The sequence below is a fragment of the Python bivittatus genome, unplaced genomic scaffold, assembly GCF_059951505.1.
Source record: "Python bivittatus isolate LINGU-HERP-01145 unplaced genomic scaffold, Pbiv_v1 ctg000700_np1212, whole genome shotgun sequence".
Classification (NCBI taxonomy): domain Eukaryota; kingdom Metazoa; phylum Chordata; class Lepidosauria; order Squamata; family Pythonidae; genus Python; species Python bivittatus.
Genome location: NW_028277098.1, coordinates 39,815,096 through 39,833,463, shown reverse-complemented (window position 1 = coordinate 39,833,463; position 18,368 = coordinate 39,815,096). Strand labels below are relative to the sequence as shown.

Genomic DNA, 18,368 nt, shown 5'->3' with positions numbered 1-18,368 from the left:
ACAAGCTTTATGATGGTCCTAGTCTCTTTGTATGTATTGTATATGTCTTTCATAATAAAGAAAAGGTAAATTCTCTTACATGTCATGTAGTTTACTTGGCAGCACTATGGAAGTGGTTTGCCTTTGTCTTCTTCTGGGGATATTATTTGAACACCTCAGCTTAATCTGCAGGCCAGGTATTCCATGGAGATCTGCCATCCAGGTACTATCTAGGCCTAACCTAAGGAGCTGCTGAACTAGGTACTGTCATCTCCTGAGACATCTTTTGTAATACATGCACTTAAAACATCCTTTTAACTCTACAGTTTTAGGTATTCTTGACTTGGTAGAATTTTTAATACATTTTCACAAACACCTGCATTGTCACAGAACCCAGTTTGGTTGCGGTCTTTTATTTTTGAAGGTTGGGGTTTTTTTTCAAAGTCTGCCAGCATTCCAACACATATTATTACAATTTCAAAAACTCCACAGATAATACACTTAATAGTTGAGAAAGGCAATTCCAAAGATCCATTAAGAAGACATTCACTGGATGGGCGGATATTTCAGAAAAGAAGAGCAGGCAGTAGCATCAGGAGGAAAAAGCATACCCAGTATCGTTCAAAAGCATGAAATAATTTGGACATGATTGCTTAGCTGAATGCATTCAAAGGAAGAATGGGCAGGTGGGAAAGCAGCCAAAGGAAGTGATGGTTTTCAGCTAGATGCTGTTTACCAGTTGGACTTGCTCCATACAGAAGATAGTCTGAGAGGATAAAAATCCAAAGATCTTTTGGCTCTTATAGAATCCAGCAACACAGACCTGTGGTTTCAGTAAGCATAAGGAAGTAACTCTATCAAGGAAATATTGCACTGGGACAGCTATAGAAATTTGGGACTTACATGTCTAACTTAAATGTATTGATTTGCAATGCAGTATAATAATAAAGCTGTTGGTCAGATAGTCAGATCCATAATAAAAGGTTTAATTAGATGGTTTTGGTATGATCACTGAATCTGATGCAGTTGGAGAAGAAATTTCCCCTTTTGGTGATTCTTAGGATGAGAAGTTTCAGTTTGTTGACTGTCTTGTAAGGTGATCTTCCTTTTACTTCTTTTCTCTCAGAGCTCTTAAACCAAGTCACTACAGAGTGCAACTTTGTTCTGATAAAATTTATTTTGAACCCAGTTTATGTTTACTGCTTTATATTTTTCAAAAGAGGTATTTCTGTGGGTTTCTTCTTATGGTTGTAAAAGTTATTTTCCTGCAAATATATTAGTCTCTAAGAAAGTCAGATTATGAGTCCACACAAATACACTTATGTAAATGCACCCACACATACTGTGCAACTCTTTTAAAATAGGTGACTTGGAACATGCAGGAGGACATTCAAAGCACCTCTTGTGGAATCATTAAGCAGCTGCTCTTTTTCCAGGGTTGTGCATCTCTTCTGGAAGCTGCTTCTTGCTCTTTTGGCATCCATGTGCACCGACAGCCACTTCACTGCTCTTTGCCCCACAAATGGTGAGACACCCAGCAAATAGCCAATTGCAAATGCTCTCAGAAAAAGACAGAGCTGTTTAATTATTCAGAAGCTGCATACTCCCGTATGTTCTGTATAACCTATTTCAAAGGATTTGCACAGTCCTAATTCAACACATACTTGTTCAGATTATCAATCCTTATGCAATTAATCTGTTTTCATAATGTGTGGTGGTAACAACTGTAAACTTACCTTTGATCAAAGACTTGCAAAAGTTTTGTGTTTTGGTAGCTTTGTAAATGAATTTTTTTTAGCCTGACTTTTCTCTATGATTTGTCCCCACTGTCTGTCTAACTTTCACAGCATAATTTCAGCTGCAAAATCAGCTTTTGTAGCCTTCACAGTAAGTCATCTGAAGAATATGAACCCTTAAATAATTACATAGGGCAGGAATGTTCACCTTCTATAGTCTTGAGGGCTCCCCTAGGCTTTGCACAGTATGTCAGAAATGGGGGGGGGGGGATCAGGATTTGTTGGGAAAATGAAGTTTTAAGCAGTATATTTTGCTCCTTCATTCCCCAAATGTTTGGCCCCTCCCACCCTGGATGTTGCAAATGAAATGATTTTGGTTTCCTATTTTTGTACCCCTGACATAGGACTTTAAGGCATTAAGACTGAGGAGACATTGGTAATGACATGACAACAGAAAGCTAGTACTGCATAATTTAGTGTTAATTAAAGGAAATTAGAGAGCTGTAAATATAGGAGCAGTAAGCTTTCAATTAATGAAAATAATTTCATGATGTGAGGTGATGCCTGGCAGCAAGAAACAAACTGGTGCCCTATAGATGTTTTGGGCTTATCTCCCATCACCATAGCCAGCATACCTAATAGCAAGAGCATATCCAAAACCTTGGCGTTATGGAAGAAGACAGTTAGTAAGAATGCTTATGTTTATTGCAAAGCTATTTTGGTAACTCCAAAATTCAGCTGCTGATACCTACTTTTATTTTTTATTTTTTTAGAGGACTAAATTTTCCTAACCTCTTCCACTTTTGAAAGTATTCAGTTTTATTGCTCTTTTGAGAATTCATAACTCATATATAATTTGTGGGTTTGAACTATTCAGCTTTGTATTTATATTTCTTAAAAGAATGATTATGTCTCTCTTCTTGAATCTTCTTTTATATTGGAACCAGTGCTTTGATAGTTAACTGGTGGGAGAACATAGGCAAATAGATGAGAAATTAAGAGATCAGTGTTTTAGTGGATTTTGGTTTTAGTTAGTACATCAATAATGATGCAATAGACTGCAATACTTGTTTTTTGTTGCAAAATGGATTTTTAAAAATTTCCATAATGTTTACATGGTAGATAATGATGATAATGATACTTTATCAGCTTAAGAATGAAGCCAGGAATGTATAAAAACAGCCCTCCACTCCAACCTGGTATTGCATATGTATTTGAAAGAATTGTAACTATGCTACACAAACAGAAGGCATTAAAGTTCATCTGATAACTGAGAGATTTTGCCAAAGTAATCATTAAAACAGCTTTATTTTGGCAAGCATATTTTCCTTTTTTTATTGTGCTTAGGTTTTTTTCTCCTGGTACAAGCAGGTAAAAATCCTTGTGCCAGTGGTCACCTTCTCACTTTCCCATTTCAGTCCCTCACAGAAAACAAAAGTTGTTCCCGATTATATCCTAAACAGGCAGAGCAGTTGTGAGGGAAGTTGTCATCTCCCAGTTCCACTGCCATCAGCAAAAAAACAGGAAATGGATTCTCCCTGTATGATTAAGATAGCATCATTATTATGATACGCTAGGCTACATTTCTGTTTCATACTGAACATATTGTTTCTGTTGAACAGTACTAGACAATACTGTTCATAAACATGTATGTGCGTAACTTTTGTTGCCATTAATTAACTTCTGGTCAGATGATGAGCATGGAACTATGTTGTAACAATTCAGAAATAGATAAAAGTCTGTTTACTGCCCACTATCCAATTCTGAGAAATTATTAATTTTTTGCACAAGATTCAGTATCGAAAAATTACTCATACTTGTTGGAAATAGATACAGATTATCCTAGACAAGGTTTGAAAAAAAAAACTTTGGGAGTCAAACTTAAGTAAACAACTGGATGACACAATATAGCAACCCTTATGGAGATCTGAGGAATGCAGAATGAGGAACCTCCTTTAATGCAGGAATTATGTCTTAAGATTTTACAACACTGTTATTTAATTCCTATAAGAATCTCACATATTATTATTTATATATTTGTATATAAATTTTGTTCCATCTTTGGTAGGAAAGTAATAAGTCATCTAATTAATTCAAAGTAACTGATAGAACAACATTCATTGCTACTAAATTACCTTACACCTTTGGCCTTCAGTACCTCTGTTTGGAATTGCAGTATATAAATTTGTAAGACATGGATTCACGATTCAGATGGGTGCCTTCATCCCTGATTTTCCCATGTCAACAAAGAAAGATTGGAGTGAAAGCATAACTGCATTTGGCTAAATGCAATTACAGTCATCTTCATAATCTGATTATACAAAGACAGCTAATGCATTTAGTCGCATGCAGTCATACCCTCACTTAGGCCCTTACTCATCCACAAAGAGAAGGCAAGGTTTGAGGATATGCCTCCATCTGCTCTTCATGCATTTTTTCTCCTATGTCCTAAAAGGGGCTTCTCTCTAGTTGCTCCAGATCTACAGCTTAGATAGAACAATGCTCTGTTGCATGAACAGCACTACTACATGGCTTGTTAGTCATTTTGATTCTTAATTTTGTTACTGTACTTTCATCATATGCTACTTTCATATACTATCAGAATCCTTTTTATTTTGGTGGGACTTATACTTTGTTAGCCTCTTGAAATTACTCAGTTTTGAAATAGTCTGACTTTCTGTTGAATACTGAAGTTTTATTTCCATTTGCGAGTTCTGTGTGCAGTGTTTGTCCCAGATGGATGAATGTTTAATTGGGGGTGGACTAAGAAAGTAAATCAGATGCTGATTCAAATTAACAGTATGAATAAATGAAAGAGACCATGCTAAGAAATATCAGGACATATCAGAAACCTTAACGAAACACAGGGTACTAAAATAGCCTCCCAGGTTTTGTGTTTTTTTAATTGTAAATATAGTCATTTCTTGCAAAGGACATTATCAAAAGTCTGGAATAATTTTAGAAGAATAACATTTATTTTAGATTATTCTTAAAGCTTTCATTCCTGCATGCAGGTTTTAATCTGTATTTTACTAACCCATTCAATTCCACCATTCAAACAGAATATTATGGTGGAATCAAATGGGTTAGTAAAATACAGATCATAAATGGTGAATTAGGCTATTTGTTTTGCACCTATTGATTTGTACAGTACACCAAAGGACAAAACAGGGTTATATCACATGTATTTATTATTATATACCACCTTTTGTAATAGGAGTTCAAGGCAGTGCACATAATGCTCCCTCTTCTGTTTTTTCCACATAACAACCCTGTGAGATAGATTTGGGATGATAATTGCTAATAATAATTATTATCATCATTATTATTATTATTATTTGTGGATGTGTTGATGTAATACACATCAATCCCTTGTATATTGGTGTCAAGAAAACTACATGGATGTGTCCATGTGGTCATCAGATGTTGGGTCCAGTTTGAAGGTGATTTTAACATTTATATGCATTTGCTCATAAGTCAGTGCCCTTTGTTTATCTACGTTTACTAGAATAATAAAAAGTTTACAAATACTAAGCTAAGATGGTGTGGGGTGAGCAACTCTGAGCCTAAGCTCCCCAATTCTTTTTTGTCCTTTTATTTTTATTTGTTACTTCTCTAACTTATGTTTATTATTCCTCAGGACTCCAAATCCAGAAAAAGATGGTTATGCTAAATGCCTTTTAAAAAGGTTAAATTGGTTATGGCTAACTTAAATCCGTCAGTTTATAGACAGTAAACTGATAATTTGGCATTTAATATTTTGTATTTTCCTTAGCGCTTCATATATATTTTCTCAGTAATTCTTACAAAAACCCAATAAGAAAGCACTGGGTGGAGATATTAAACAGGGGTCTCCTGGCTTATAATCAAGCAACGAGAAACTGACTTCTGTTTTCTCAGAAGGAGGTCTCAGTATATGAAGTTATGTTTCTGCCCATATAAATCTGCACAGGATAGCAGTTTAGGGGCTACTCACCACCAGCAAATCATTATTTACAGTATAAAGTACAATTCTCATACTTCTGTAATTCAGTAATCTGATTTTCATTTTAATTAAATTGAGTTCAGTTAAACTAAAATACAGTCATTTATGATCATCTTAAGACTGCAGTGTTAAGAGCACTTATTTCTAAAGATTACACCTCCTTGAACACGGTGAATCTCATATGTAAGTAAAATTTCTGACATTAAAGTGCAGTCATAAGCATGTCTATTTAGAAATAAAGCCCTGTTCAGTTCAGTGAGTTTTTAATGGCTTAACTCCATTAAAAGGCTCTTATAATGAGTATCAGCAGAACATCACAGCAGGGGTTGACAGTATTTTGGATCTGCCTAGTGCTGGGTTATGTGGCATAGAGCCTAGGCATTTGAGGGATGTCTGTCTCCTATAGTATCTGCCTGTCCTGTGTGATCAGACAGAACTGGCTTGCTTTGGGTCCTGACAATTAAGCAATGTCATGTAGAGGGAACAGGAAGTGGCCCTTCCCTCTCACAGTGCCTGCCCTCTGGAACAGCATCTCCCCAAAGATCTGTACAGCCTCCACTTTCAAGTGAGCCCTAAAAATGGATGTCTTCCCTCAAGCCTTAGGTTAGGTATATGGTAGATTCCTCTAGATTGGGGTTGATGTGGGAGATTGGTTTTTTCATTGATCCCTTTGAGCGATTGGGGTGGGGGTGATTTTCTCTATATTTATCTTTGTGAAGCCACCCAGAGTCATTTTTGGGGTTGGATAGTCTAGAAATTGGGGATGGATGGTAAGTAGATAGGTAGATATGAAAGACTAAAGAACTATCCTTTGTTCTGACCTAACCGCTCCTTTCTGTCCTGTGTTTCATTACATTTTAGGCCTGTATCTTTATACTTTATGTATAGATCTCTACATCTGCCCATCATACAGTAAAGTTACCATATACTAAATTTCAAAGTAAAAGTTTAAGTTACTTTTCCATGTTGGCTATTTCCTGAACAGCTATGCTCCATACATAGAAGGCACAGTGAACCAACAGTTGCCCCATGTGCAAGGAGGGAAGTGGGGGAGGCAGTCTTCCTGGTTCTCCCTTCCCTCCAGTCATTTCTCACAATGCTGTAGTAGGGTTACCAGAACAGTGAGCCCTTGTCAATCCATGCAGAAAATATTGGAATAAATGGACAAACTGTCAGGCTTGGTATAAGACAGCTTTCTGTGGTTCTGGTAATACTAAAGCTGGTTTTTGCAATTGATGTTAATAGGTTCTCACTATCTTAGAAAATTTGTTTTCCAATAGAGATCTTTTTCAGCAGTCAACCCAAAGTAGGAGAAGAAAGCAGACATATAAACATAATCATTTATAACAACATTCAAATTAGAGTATGTTCAGTCGACTTGGGAAACATCCTTTTATCCTGTCACACAGAATAGCCTTTCCTAATCTGATATCCTCAGATGTGATGGAATGAAGCTTAGTTGGCCATAGTTGTTGGGAATTATAAAAGATGTATACTGAACAAATCAGGAGATATTAGATTGGGAGCAACTAAGAGAGAGATAAGAGAAATTCAGAAATACTGTTTTTCCCTCAAAATGTTTACAACCACAGAAATGCTTTTTACAGATCCCTGAAGCCTTCAATCTACTGCCTGAATTGTTGTAAACTACTCCAGATTCTCAGAGGCTATGAAACAAGCGGGAACTTGAGAGAGAAGAGTTACTCATTTTTGCAGCCCAGTCATTGAAGTTCCAAACCACTGAACTCTGTTGACTCTATGAGACATTTTTAATACCTGTTCATAAACTAGACAGAATGAAAGGCAGAACAGTCCCTTAAAAATACAGACACATCTCAAAGTAGCATTTATTGATGAAACTTGATAAGAGTGGTAATTAATGAGGTGCCAGTACTGCCCTCAGAGATTTAAAAAGAAAAATATGGCTGCATTTTAATGTGCCTTTCCTTACGTCCGTAGTAGCCGCCCATTGTTCTCAAAGACAGTCATAAATAAAAGTAAGCTTGCTGTTGTATGCAGTTTAATTTGTCCTTTAAGTTTATCTATTTGCTTTCACACCCAGTTTCCAAATGCATAGGCATTTTTCCGTGAGCTAGCATTATTAAATTGCACGTATCAATCATTCTTGCCAGGAATGCCATCGCCAACTACATTAAAGAAGTCAGAGAAGTCTGGTTTCAGCAGTCCCTCGCCTTCACAGACCTCCTCCCTTGGAACGGCATTCACCCAGCATCATCGACCTGTCATTACAGGACCCAGAGGTGAGGCCTTACCAAAGCATCCATGAGCTCATGTTCCATGGTGCCTTTGTCATCAGGTTGTGGTATATGAGAAAGTGCCTCTTTCAAACACCAGTGTGGTGGCTTTTGACCTAAGACTAGATGAAGGCTTCTTAATTTTGTTCACTTATTTGAAGCTAGCTTAGGTTGCTTCATGGCAATCTGGGGAAGAAAACTGAATGAAGTTAAGCTAATCAATGAAGTTTTATTATTTGGGAATATAAGTATGTATTTGTAGATGGATATTTGCATATAAGTATTGCGTCTGGTTCACCAAGTGGCATTCTGTTCTGTTTCTACAGAGCTTTAATTCTTCAGCAGTCCATTAGATGTCATTTTATTTTCAATATGTAGTGTTCACTCTGCCTGACTGAGTCTTTGCCCTCATTACTCTGTTGTTGTTTTTTTAATGATTTATACTATCCTGGTTATTGTTGAATATTTTGTGATTGAGTTAAAATAAGCAACTGACTTGATTTCCTTGGACTAAATAATTAGACATAGATTTTCAAATGCTTAATTTGTAAAAGAAAAAGTTGCAGTGACCACATGCACATACTGTAATAATGCTAGAAAAATGATGTGCATTTGCTTTCCATTCACCTAAAATGTTAGGTTTTTCACCTTGAAATTCTAGATATTACTTATTCCTTGCTTAGGGGCATATATAACACACCTTTTACTCTTGATCAACTTTCTCATTAAAAATGGCAAAGTAAAATAGATACTTGTAACAGAATTTTTTCCCTTATTGCAGTATTATTGTTTGAATATAGGAATTGGATAAACATAAACAATTACTGGGATTCGCATTTAAAATAAAGAAAACGTTGAGATTTTAATTTCCTTAAAGCTGGATTTTACATGTGCCTACCTAGCCTTTTTATTGTGGGACTTTCTTTCAGGTAATTAGGTATGGGAGTGCATTCTTAAAGGCTTGTTGTAAATTATTATAATATAAACTTTAAGCTCACAACAGAAGTTGGCTGAGTGATCCTGTATAGCTTTCAAAACAAAATCACAGTGGAATTATTCTGCTGGAGAAGATGGAATTATTGGTTGTTAATCATGTAGTCAGTTGTTGGGAAGCAAACATACATTTTAAAAACAACCTTGATAATTGGTGATAATAGCAAGTTATCATAGTATCAAAGTTACATTAGCAGTATATTCAGCTGTACGCCAGCTGACTACAGAGTCTCCTCTTGAAATTTGAGCAACTTAGACCCTCTGCAGGAATTGCTTTCAGAAGATTGACATTGCTAATATGATATTGCATGCAAACCAAATATGGAATTCACTTGGTCTTCAAAAAGATGACAAGTTTTTAAAGAGTAACAATGTTAGTATATTTTGGGGGGGGGGAAGCAGCCGTCCCTTGGCAATTCAAAGACTAATAAATAAGTAATGTCAAGCTTTCATAGACAAGAATTCACTTGTTTGGATTGGGTAAGCTCTAGCCCATGAAATCTGTTAGACTTAAAGGTGCCATATGACTCGGTTGCTAAAATCTTTCCAACATTCTTGCTATAGCGAATTGATTTTGCAAGCAGTGAGAACACTAAAGATTCATTGAACTTTCAGGGGCTTAACTGTTAAATCTGCTCCTCTCAGTGGAGGCAGGATGCTACTGTCTTAGGTCAGATTTCTTGAATTGGTGCCCCTGAAGGCTGGCTCTTATTAAGAAAAATCTTAATTAAAAATTAAAAAAAAATATCCTTATGGAAAATCTTATTACATTTTCCCAAAGAACACTGATGTGAAAAAAGCTTTTTTTTTACTTCAAAAGGCAGCAGCCAAACTCACCTCGAGCCTTTATTGCCTAAGCTGCATTTCTTGGCCCACAATTCAATTAAGAAAGGCTGAATTTAGTCTGTATTGCTTCTCTTATTCAGCAAATCCAGGCAAGGGTCATTGTTAAACAAGAATAAGGTGAAACCTTGAACAGAAATTTTAACCAAGATAAGATTTATGTTTTTGCATCTTTGACTCTTCTAATCAGATTTTAGGTGGCTCCATTAGAGTCCTCTTCTGCTAGTGGGGGTGGGGGGGGTGAATTTCTTTTTCCACATGCTGACTAGTGCAGTATGTGGTTTAGGCTGCCTACAATATGATACCAACCAGCTCATGTTACTGTCTCAAAATGTTGTCAGGTAAGTTGAGTTCCTTAAATTCAAGTTGAGGTTTCAACCATCATGAATTCCATTCCAGCATTTGTATTTTGGCCATAAATTGAATTTGGAGTGATAGTTTGACTTGAATGATCAAGAGCCCAATGATTACTATTCAACATGAGCAGATAAGAACTCCAGGCAGAGAAAAGACAGTAGGATGGAATAAGCAATACACAAAACACAGACTATCTCTTGGCTGAACAGCTATTTTCTGTGCAGAGCAAATTTATGCAAAGGGGTATCTGTGACATCTGCAGAGATAGTCCTGCAGATGCCCAAATTATATAATTTCTGATCAAATATGATGCAGCTGTTTGGAGAGCTGAGAAAAGAAAAACAAAAAAGCATCACTTGTGGGCAAAGAGGAAATCTAGTGGGTGGACAGTACGTTTCTTCAAGAACACTCTTTAATAATAAAGAAATTAGTTCTACATAACCTTTTACGCTACACATTTGGAGGTCTATGCCTTTCACCTGTCTGCAGAACATTCAGCTAGGCAAATCTTAATGCAAGAGACACTGCAATGAAATTAAGAAGCCAAGAATCTTGACACCTACTATATGTTCCTCATTCTGCTCCATATGACTTCTCAATTTTTGGAAAAAAATCCTTGTAATCTACAAGTGGGAATATAGCATGCTGCAAAGAAAATAGCAACTCCAGCATAATCTTTATTTCCAGCAATGCCTCTGGCACCATATTAATTTTACCCATAGATCTCCTTAAGAAATAAAAAGGGTATTGAAAATATATTGTACCAATAAAAAAAGACAAAAGATAATCTAGGAATGGAAGAGAAAACCTGTGGGAGCCAAAAGAGAGAATTAATGAGTAAAGAGGCTGTTTTGCAAGAACTGTATCATTGCATTTTTTGTGTTCTGTGGGTGCTTTCTAGTTTATGGATCTGGTGTGCTGTGGTATGTTTTTTGTGTCCATGTCACATTAGACTGATGTGTGCATTTGCAGTGTGTGCGTCCATGTGTGTATACATGTATGGCTCTGAACATTGTTCATTCGCTTTTTGGCAAATGGCTATTTTTCTGTGATTGCCACCATCACAGCCATTTTTGAATGGACAAACTTTCCACATGCCAACCAGGTTGTAAAAAACCCTACAACTTCAAATGCTTCCTCTCATCTTGAAAAGTCCCAAATCCGTGGATACTTAGTAGGCAGCTGAAAAATACCAGTTGAAACAAAACACTTGTAACTCAACTGACTCTATTCTTTTTTATCCTTATTACTCTAGTTCAGTGTTTCTCAACTTTGGCAACTTTATGATGTGTGGACTTCAACTCCCAGAATTCCCCAGCCAGCATGCTGGCTGGGGAATTCTGGGAGTTGAAAGTCCACACATAATGTTGCCAAGGTTGAGAAACACTGCTCTAGCCTGTATCTTCCTTTTTTCTCTTAGCGCTTTTATTTCCTGTCAAACTGTTGATATTCAGATTGCAATCCCTCTGGGGCAGAGACCTCTTTCTCTTACTTCATAAAGCATTTTATATACTGATGCATAACAGTAATTAATAATAAATTATGTAACTATCACCTATAATAGGGTAATAGAAGCTGCAGTTTGCATAAGGACAATAATTCTGAAAATTGAAATGGGGTTTAACTTGACATTAACTTTGTAAGAACTTAAGTCTTGAGGAAATTGTCTAATATTTTCAGAATGTTTAACCTATCCTTCATTTTTAAAACAATCTTCTTTGGTAAACATCAGATAGATAAATATGCTTTCATAAGAGGATTTTGCTGCACAGAGAGGTATGAATTAAACAGCTGTAAAGCTGTGGTTCTTTAAAAAAGTAGCAAGGTAAAGGGTCCACCCAACACTTCTGCTACAGAGAGCTGCATGGAGACATCTAACCTCCTCCTGCTCTCAATATTCATGGCATCTCAAGGAACTCATCAGTAAAAGACTATACATTTGGTTAGTTACAAATGTCAGATGCGTTTATATAGGTTAGAATTGGCTTACCCATAGTAGATGAGACATGATGCAAATATTCCATTTTTTTTCAAATAGAGACTTGTGTAAAGTGACTCTAGATTTTCCTGTTTTCCGCTGGTTGTGAATTGAGTGAAAATTGGGACTTTCTTTTTTATGTTTGTCAATATCCAAATAAAAGCTGTACTCAAGTTTTTCCTGGGGTGAGATTATTCTTCAGAATGTTAACCCTTACACTGCTGAAGTCTTGTTTCCATTCCATTAACACTAGTAGGGGGTCAGCCTACTCTTCCCCACAGGATTAAAATGAGGAGCCAGCAAATTACCTTGGGTTTCTTGGGAAAAAGGCAAAAATTAATAAATTAATGAATCAAATCAATGCACATGGAGGAAACAACTTCTCTGTCCCCTGAATTACTGGGCTAACAGTTTCTGAATGTTATGTTAACTACTGTTCTGCATCTGCACCTCCCTCTAATGCTGTCAACCACACCAAACCAGCATAGCAGAAAGATGACTTGTGGGTTCATTTGTGGTGGAACTGAACAAGTCTCTGTCTGAGGTTGCAATTTTCAGGTCTTAACCCTATTTGAATGTCTTAAATAACAATTAACAGATTAGCATAACTTAATGTTGTGCCATAACTTATTGTTTTAACTTAATATCTCTTAATGCCCCAGAATGCTGTTCTAGAAGCATCATCATTCCAGGGCACTGTAGGACTTTAAAACTTCTCATCTCATCGTTAAGTCACAGGAAAGTAGTTAGAAGCTTTGCTTTCTACTGGATTTTAGGCATGAACAGTGAAAGACACATTAACTAGATACTCTGAAAGCTGCTGGACAATTCATTCATTAAAGTAACCTGACTAGATATTTAGGGTTCCTATTTAAACTGGCACTTTCTTGCTTTTGGATGCCACTCGTGTTAGCAAGAGGGTTGCAGATAATTAAAACTGGAACTAAACAAAATTCAAGAAGCGTGTAATTAAAATGTTACCTTTATTGGATTTTAAGGAGTTGCCCTGTGACATAGGAAATATTTAAAGGAGTAACTTATTTAGTTAATCTGTATGTAAGCAAACAGTTTAAAGGACTACTAGTCTAAATTAACTATGAAGCCACCCACTGAGATTACCTCGTAAAGGATCCTCATTGTTCAGCTTCATTATGTGCAACCATTCAATAATTCTAGATAAATGCATAACTAAAAGCTCTATTACGCTAATAATTTGCACAAAGATGGATGTGTGGGACACCATGCTGAGTTAATTTATCATTCCTGCTACCAACTTCTAGAGAGGCCTTTCCAGTAAGGAATTGTGTTAATATGTTGTTCCACTGAGGACATGATAGAGCAACAAGATGATGTGGCCATTTAATCTCTTCAAGAGGCAAAAATGCCTAGAGGGAAAAGTGTCAGAGAGAAGAATGGGGATGATTAACAAAGGGAACCTAGACTCAAAGTTTGATTCAGCGTACTATAAAAATAAGACTGAATCAAGACAGAGCAGGAGAGGCATTTGAACACATTCATAAGATTTTGTGTATTTCTGGAACAGTAACAAAAATTACCCCTCCTAGACTACAGTATTAGCTTGTTCTCTGATGGCATATTCATTTTCACGGCTTTTGTTTGATATGCCCATCAACATCAAACAGGGTAATAAACTCTAGTGCTTCATACTCAATTTCCTTTTACGCTAATTTCTCTATCCTCTTCAGAGATCTACCCACCAAGGTACATCATAATGTTTCAATCCAGAACCCATGTTTAAGCATCAGAGCTCAGGATTTTTAACTTCTCATATTGACAGAACCATAAATCACATTAAATTAAATGAATTACTATACCATGCAACTACAGTTTTAACAGTGTTTATGTAGTGTCAGCTTACCATGTCCAGAATGCAAAGGAAGAGAAACACTGATATTTAAATTGGGAAAGTAGACTCCTAATAACATAACAGTAATATATCATTCAGACTCATCAATTCCATTAAGATGCCATTTTTAGTATCAAAGCAGAATTATATCATTGCCTACAAAAAATAAACCAGGATTTCTATTTCTACTTCAGAAGTTACCATCTGCATTTAATTATGGGAATAATCTTACTTTTTATCAAATTATGTATGCAACATGGCTCAGAAATCAAAATAAAACTCTATTTCCTTTTTAAAATGTGAATGCCAGGCCTAATATTCCAAGTAAAAAGTGTACTTATCTCATGAGTCAAATAATTTAATCCATTATAATTGTTCTAAAAACGGCTTGTTTTCTTGCTCAAGGGGTTGCCAAGTATCCACTGATTTCGCCTGAGTAGCAGAACATTTTCGGCACAACATATAATGTATGATTCTTTCTCTTCTCATTTTAGCCACTCAAGAATTCTGCAAGGGAGGCTTGGGTAGTGGTGACTAGATCCACATTATCAGGGAGTTTTCTGGCTGACAGGGTAGTTAAACCTGAGTCTCTGTGCTCCTAGTGTAACACTTTTAACCCTGCTTCACACTTCTTTTTCCATTTATATCCTTCGTTTCTTCTGTTATGAAATTCAAGTAATATGTAGCTAATTCTCTGGTGGTCTCTCAGTTAACCACCCCAACCGATCTATGTTTTATTCTGTACAGTTGCATCATTCCTTAAATAACTGTAACCCTGCCCTTTTATACATACACCATATTTACCCAAAAGGAAGTTGACCCTGGATTTAGGAAGTTTATATATTTAATTATTGATTTAATCCATTTATAATCCCACAAACCCTGCTGTGCTGCTTCATTGCGGTGGGGGGTTGTTCCTGGAAAGGATGAGTGAAGAACACCATGAGTGTATGCCAAGGATATATACTTCCAACAGAATCACCCGAGGTCCAAAGGTCCTCCCAGCTAAAGTAAGCAGGCACCTACACTGAGCAGAACTAACGTAGGAGGATGCTCAAGGCATATTACCACTTTAGTGAAAACAGCAAAGGCATTCTTTCATACTGTGCAGGAGAAGGCAATGATAAACCATCCTGGAAAGCCACATGGATAGAAAATATAAAATGATTAATGATATAGTGCCTAATGATGGGCCCCTCAGATTGGATTTCGGTTAACATGCTATTGAAGAGGAGTTGAAGACCTTTCAGGGTACTATCTATAAACACATAAATGGTGTTTATGATGTGGCTAGATTAAAGCCTTCAAGACAGCTAGCTGATGTTGCTATGCAGGAAAAGAAAATCTGAACCTGCAAAGACAAAATTATAGTGGGGAAGTGGAACATAGAAAAACTCAACACAGTGAAAGATGAAATGAATCCACACGTGCAGACCTCAGGCATCAGAGAATTGAGATGGAGTAGAATTGGACAGCTTCAGTCAGAAAATCACACTACTCAGGATGTGAAAAACAAGGAACAGCGTTGCTTGCATAGTTAGGAAGAATATAGTGTGAAGAGTACTGGGCCACAGTATAATCAGTCACCAAATAATATAAATTAGGTTTCATGGACAACCCTTTAATATGACAATTATCCAAGTTAATGCTCCAATCACTGATGCAGAAGAGGAGGTTGAAGACTTTTATGATCAAGTTCAGTTTGAAATCAACAGAACATGCAAGCAGGATATGCTGTTTGTGGTTGGAGACAAGAATCCCAAAATTGGAAATATCAAGGCACTCATAGCCAAGAGACTGAAATGAAGCAGAACAACAACTTTCAGTTTCTGCAATCCAGTTATTTCTTCCTTGCTAACAACCAAAATGACTCTTGAATACATGTACATCACCAGATAGAGTATACAGAAATCAAATTGACTATATTATCAATAGAAGGAGGTGGAACTGCTCAGTTATTACAGCAAAGACACGGCCAGGGACTGACTGTAACAGATGACAAACTGCTCATGTGCAAGTTCCAAATTTCCATGATATGATCTTGGATCTTCCATGATTTTTAAGGAGAACATCAGAACTAGCTTTGAAGTCCTGCACCTCACTGATAGGGAACCAGAGGAACTGTGGAATGTATTTAGAGAAGTTGTTAAGGGTGAATGTGAAAAGAGACAGCCAAAGATCAAGAAACAAAAGAAAGCAAATTGGATGTCAACAAACTGTGGAAATTGTCAAGAAGAGAAGAGAAGCCAAAGCCAAGAAAGACAAAGATCTCAGGAAGGAACTTAACAAAGAATTCCAGACAGCTGTGAAAAGAGACAAGAAGCTGTATTACAACAAGATCTGTAAAGACATCAAAGATAGAACCAGACATGGAAAAACAACAAAAACCTTTCAAAAGATCTCTAAACCCAGAAGGAGATTCCAACTTCAAACTGATATGTTAAAGGACACCAATGGACCATATAGTGACCAATTCAAAGAAAATTAAAAAATGATGGAAGGAGTATACTAAAATTCTGTACAACAGAGATGTCAAGTTGGACTTTGAAGAAGCAGGACAGAAAAAGTATTTGCATTTTTGAACTTTGGTGTTGGAGAAGGCTCCTGAGAACACCACGAATATACAAGAAAATGAATGAATCATTGAACAAATCAATCCAGAGTTCTCACTTGAGGTAAAAATTACCAGATTCAAATGATCATACTTTAAAACACATGTAAGTTTTCACATATACTCAGTAAGGTGGGTGGACTCAATTACAATGGCAATGGGAGCAATGTTGGAATACCTGAAAGACCAGGTTGGGGACAGGCCTTCCTGGAGAAGATGTATCTCTGTGGTTGCTAAGAGTTGACGCCAACTTGATAGCACATAATCCTTTTATAAGCCGCCTCAATTGTCAAAGTGACTCTGGGTCATATACAATGTATGGAAAACATTAAAACAAGACAAAAGAAGGTTCTAGACCAATTAACAAAAGCAATGTAACTATCATGTTGAGGTAGGAATACATCATATATACCAAGGGGGTTAAAATATCTAATATCAATATCAGGGGCAATCCCAGAGCACCCTGACTCAGGGCATGCACATCCCCCTGAAAGAAGAGGGTTTGATTTTTATTTTGTGCTGTTAAGCTGATGTCTGCTCTTAGCAACAAAGATAGATCTTATTCTGTATGATCTATCCCCAACCTGACTCTTCATGTCTTCCAACTCATTGCCAGTGTAATCAAGTCCACCTACCTTGCAACTCATCATCATCATCTTTTTCCTTCTAGCTTTCCCACGATTATGGACTTCTCAAAGGAAAAGAAATGTAGAGAGAACCAAAACAAACATTTTTTGCAATGTCCAATTTTCTCAGCTTGTCAGTTTAGGCTTATCATTTTCAGCTGAAATCAATTCTAGCATTTCCTCCCCGCCTCCCCTTAAATGTGTGTATGCGACACATTTGTATGTGCACATCTGTATATGAAAACATACACAGGAAGGAAAAGCAGCCTTCCTATAAGATAAATTCTAAATCTTTTATTTACATTATCTCTTCATCTGAGTTCAATGTATGAGAAATTACGTTCAATGAACGGAAATTCTAAGGTTGGCTTTTTGGAATTGCTAAAACAGATGTGAATGTTTTATTTAAACAGTTCCATTTGAATAAGATTAAAGTACTAAACAGTTTTTACAGCTTTGTTCATAGATTTTTATTGTTAGTTGACTATAGTTTCAAGTTTAACTAAGGGTGGAATATTTCCCATTGATTTTAAGAGCTGGATTGCCACCAAAGTTTTTAAAGCTATTTATTCAGACTTCTGTTCCCTACCTCTTCAGTTGCATTATATATAGTTCAAATTTTCTTCAAAAAACTTGACCTTTTGCCAGCATTCCTTATTAAAAAGTCTCTCTTCTTATGCCTGATCAACACAGCTGTTGCATAGCATTTGAAAGCATTTGACATCAGCCAGCATGGTGGCTTAGCCAATTAATACTCTAATACAATCATTTCTGAAAACAAGTACTTTGGGGGAATAAAGAGTGGGATGTATCTTGCATAATGTGAATTGGCTTTTGCATTGCTATAATGTTAGAAGAGAAGTTTCAGATCACAGTGGGCTGAAGCATCTCAAAAACTGAAAGAGAAGTATCAAAGGGAATTAATTTCAGTGTTCCCTTAAGTACTTTTTAACAACAGCTTTCTTAATTGTAACAAGGGCTCTTGGTTCTTTAAAAAAGAATGCCAATAGAACATTGTCTTGGTTCCTAAAAAATCTGTTCCTGTCTCAACAGGTGGCAGCACCTGGCTGATCTTACCCAGGTTTAGAAGCTAACCAGGGCTGGTACCTGATTAGGACTAATGGGAGCTATTCAGGGA

At 36.5% G+C, this 18,368-nt stretch overlaps 1 protein-coding gene across 11 annotated transcripts in view; it reads left to right on the top strand.

Annotated features, from left to right (window-relative positions):
• NFIA (nuclear factor I A) overlaps positions 1 to 18,368 on the top strand; it is a 331,321-nt gene that overhangs the window by 258,266 nt on the left and 54,687 nt on the right. For 7 of the 11 annotated variants that reach the window (XM_088154519.1, XM_088154518.1, XM_088154523.1 and 4 more), the window contains one exon: positions 7,833 to 7,961. The exons of the other annotated variants lie outside the window; for them this stretch is intronic. In XM_088154519.1, coding sequence (XP_088010645.1) covers positions 7,833 to 7,961 — 129 coding nt within the window. The remainder of the gene's footprint in view (positions 1 to 7,832; positions 7,962 to 18,368) is intronic. 11 annotated transcript variants of the gene reach the window in all.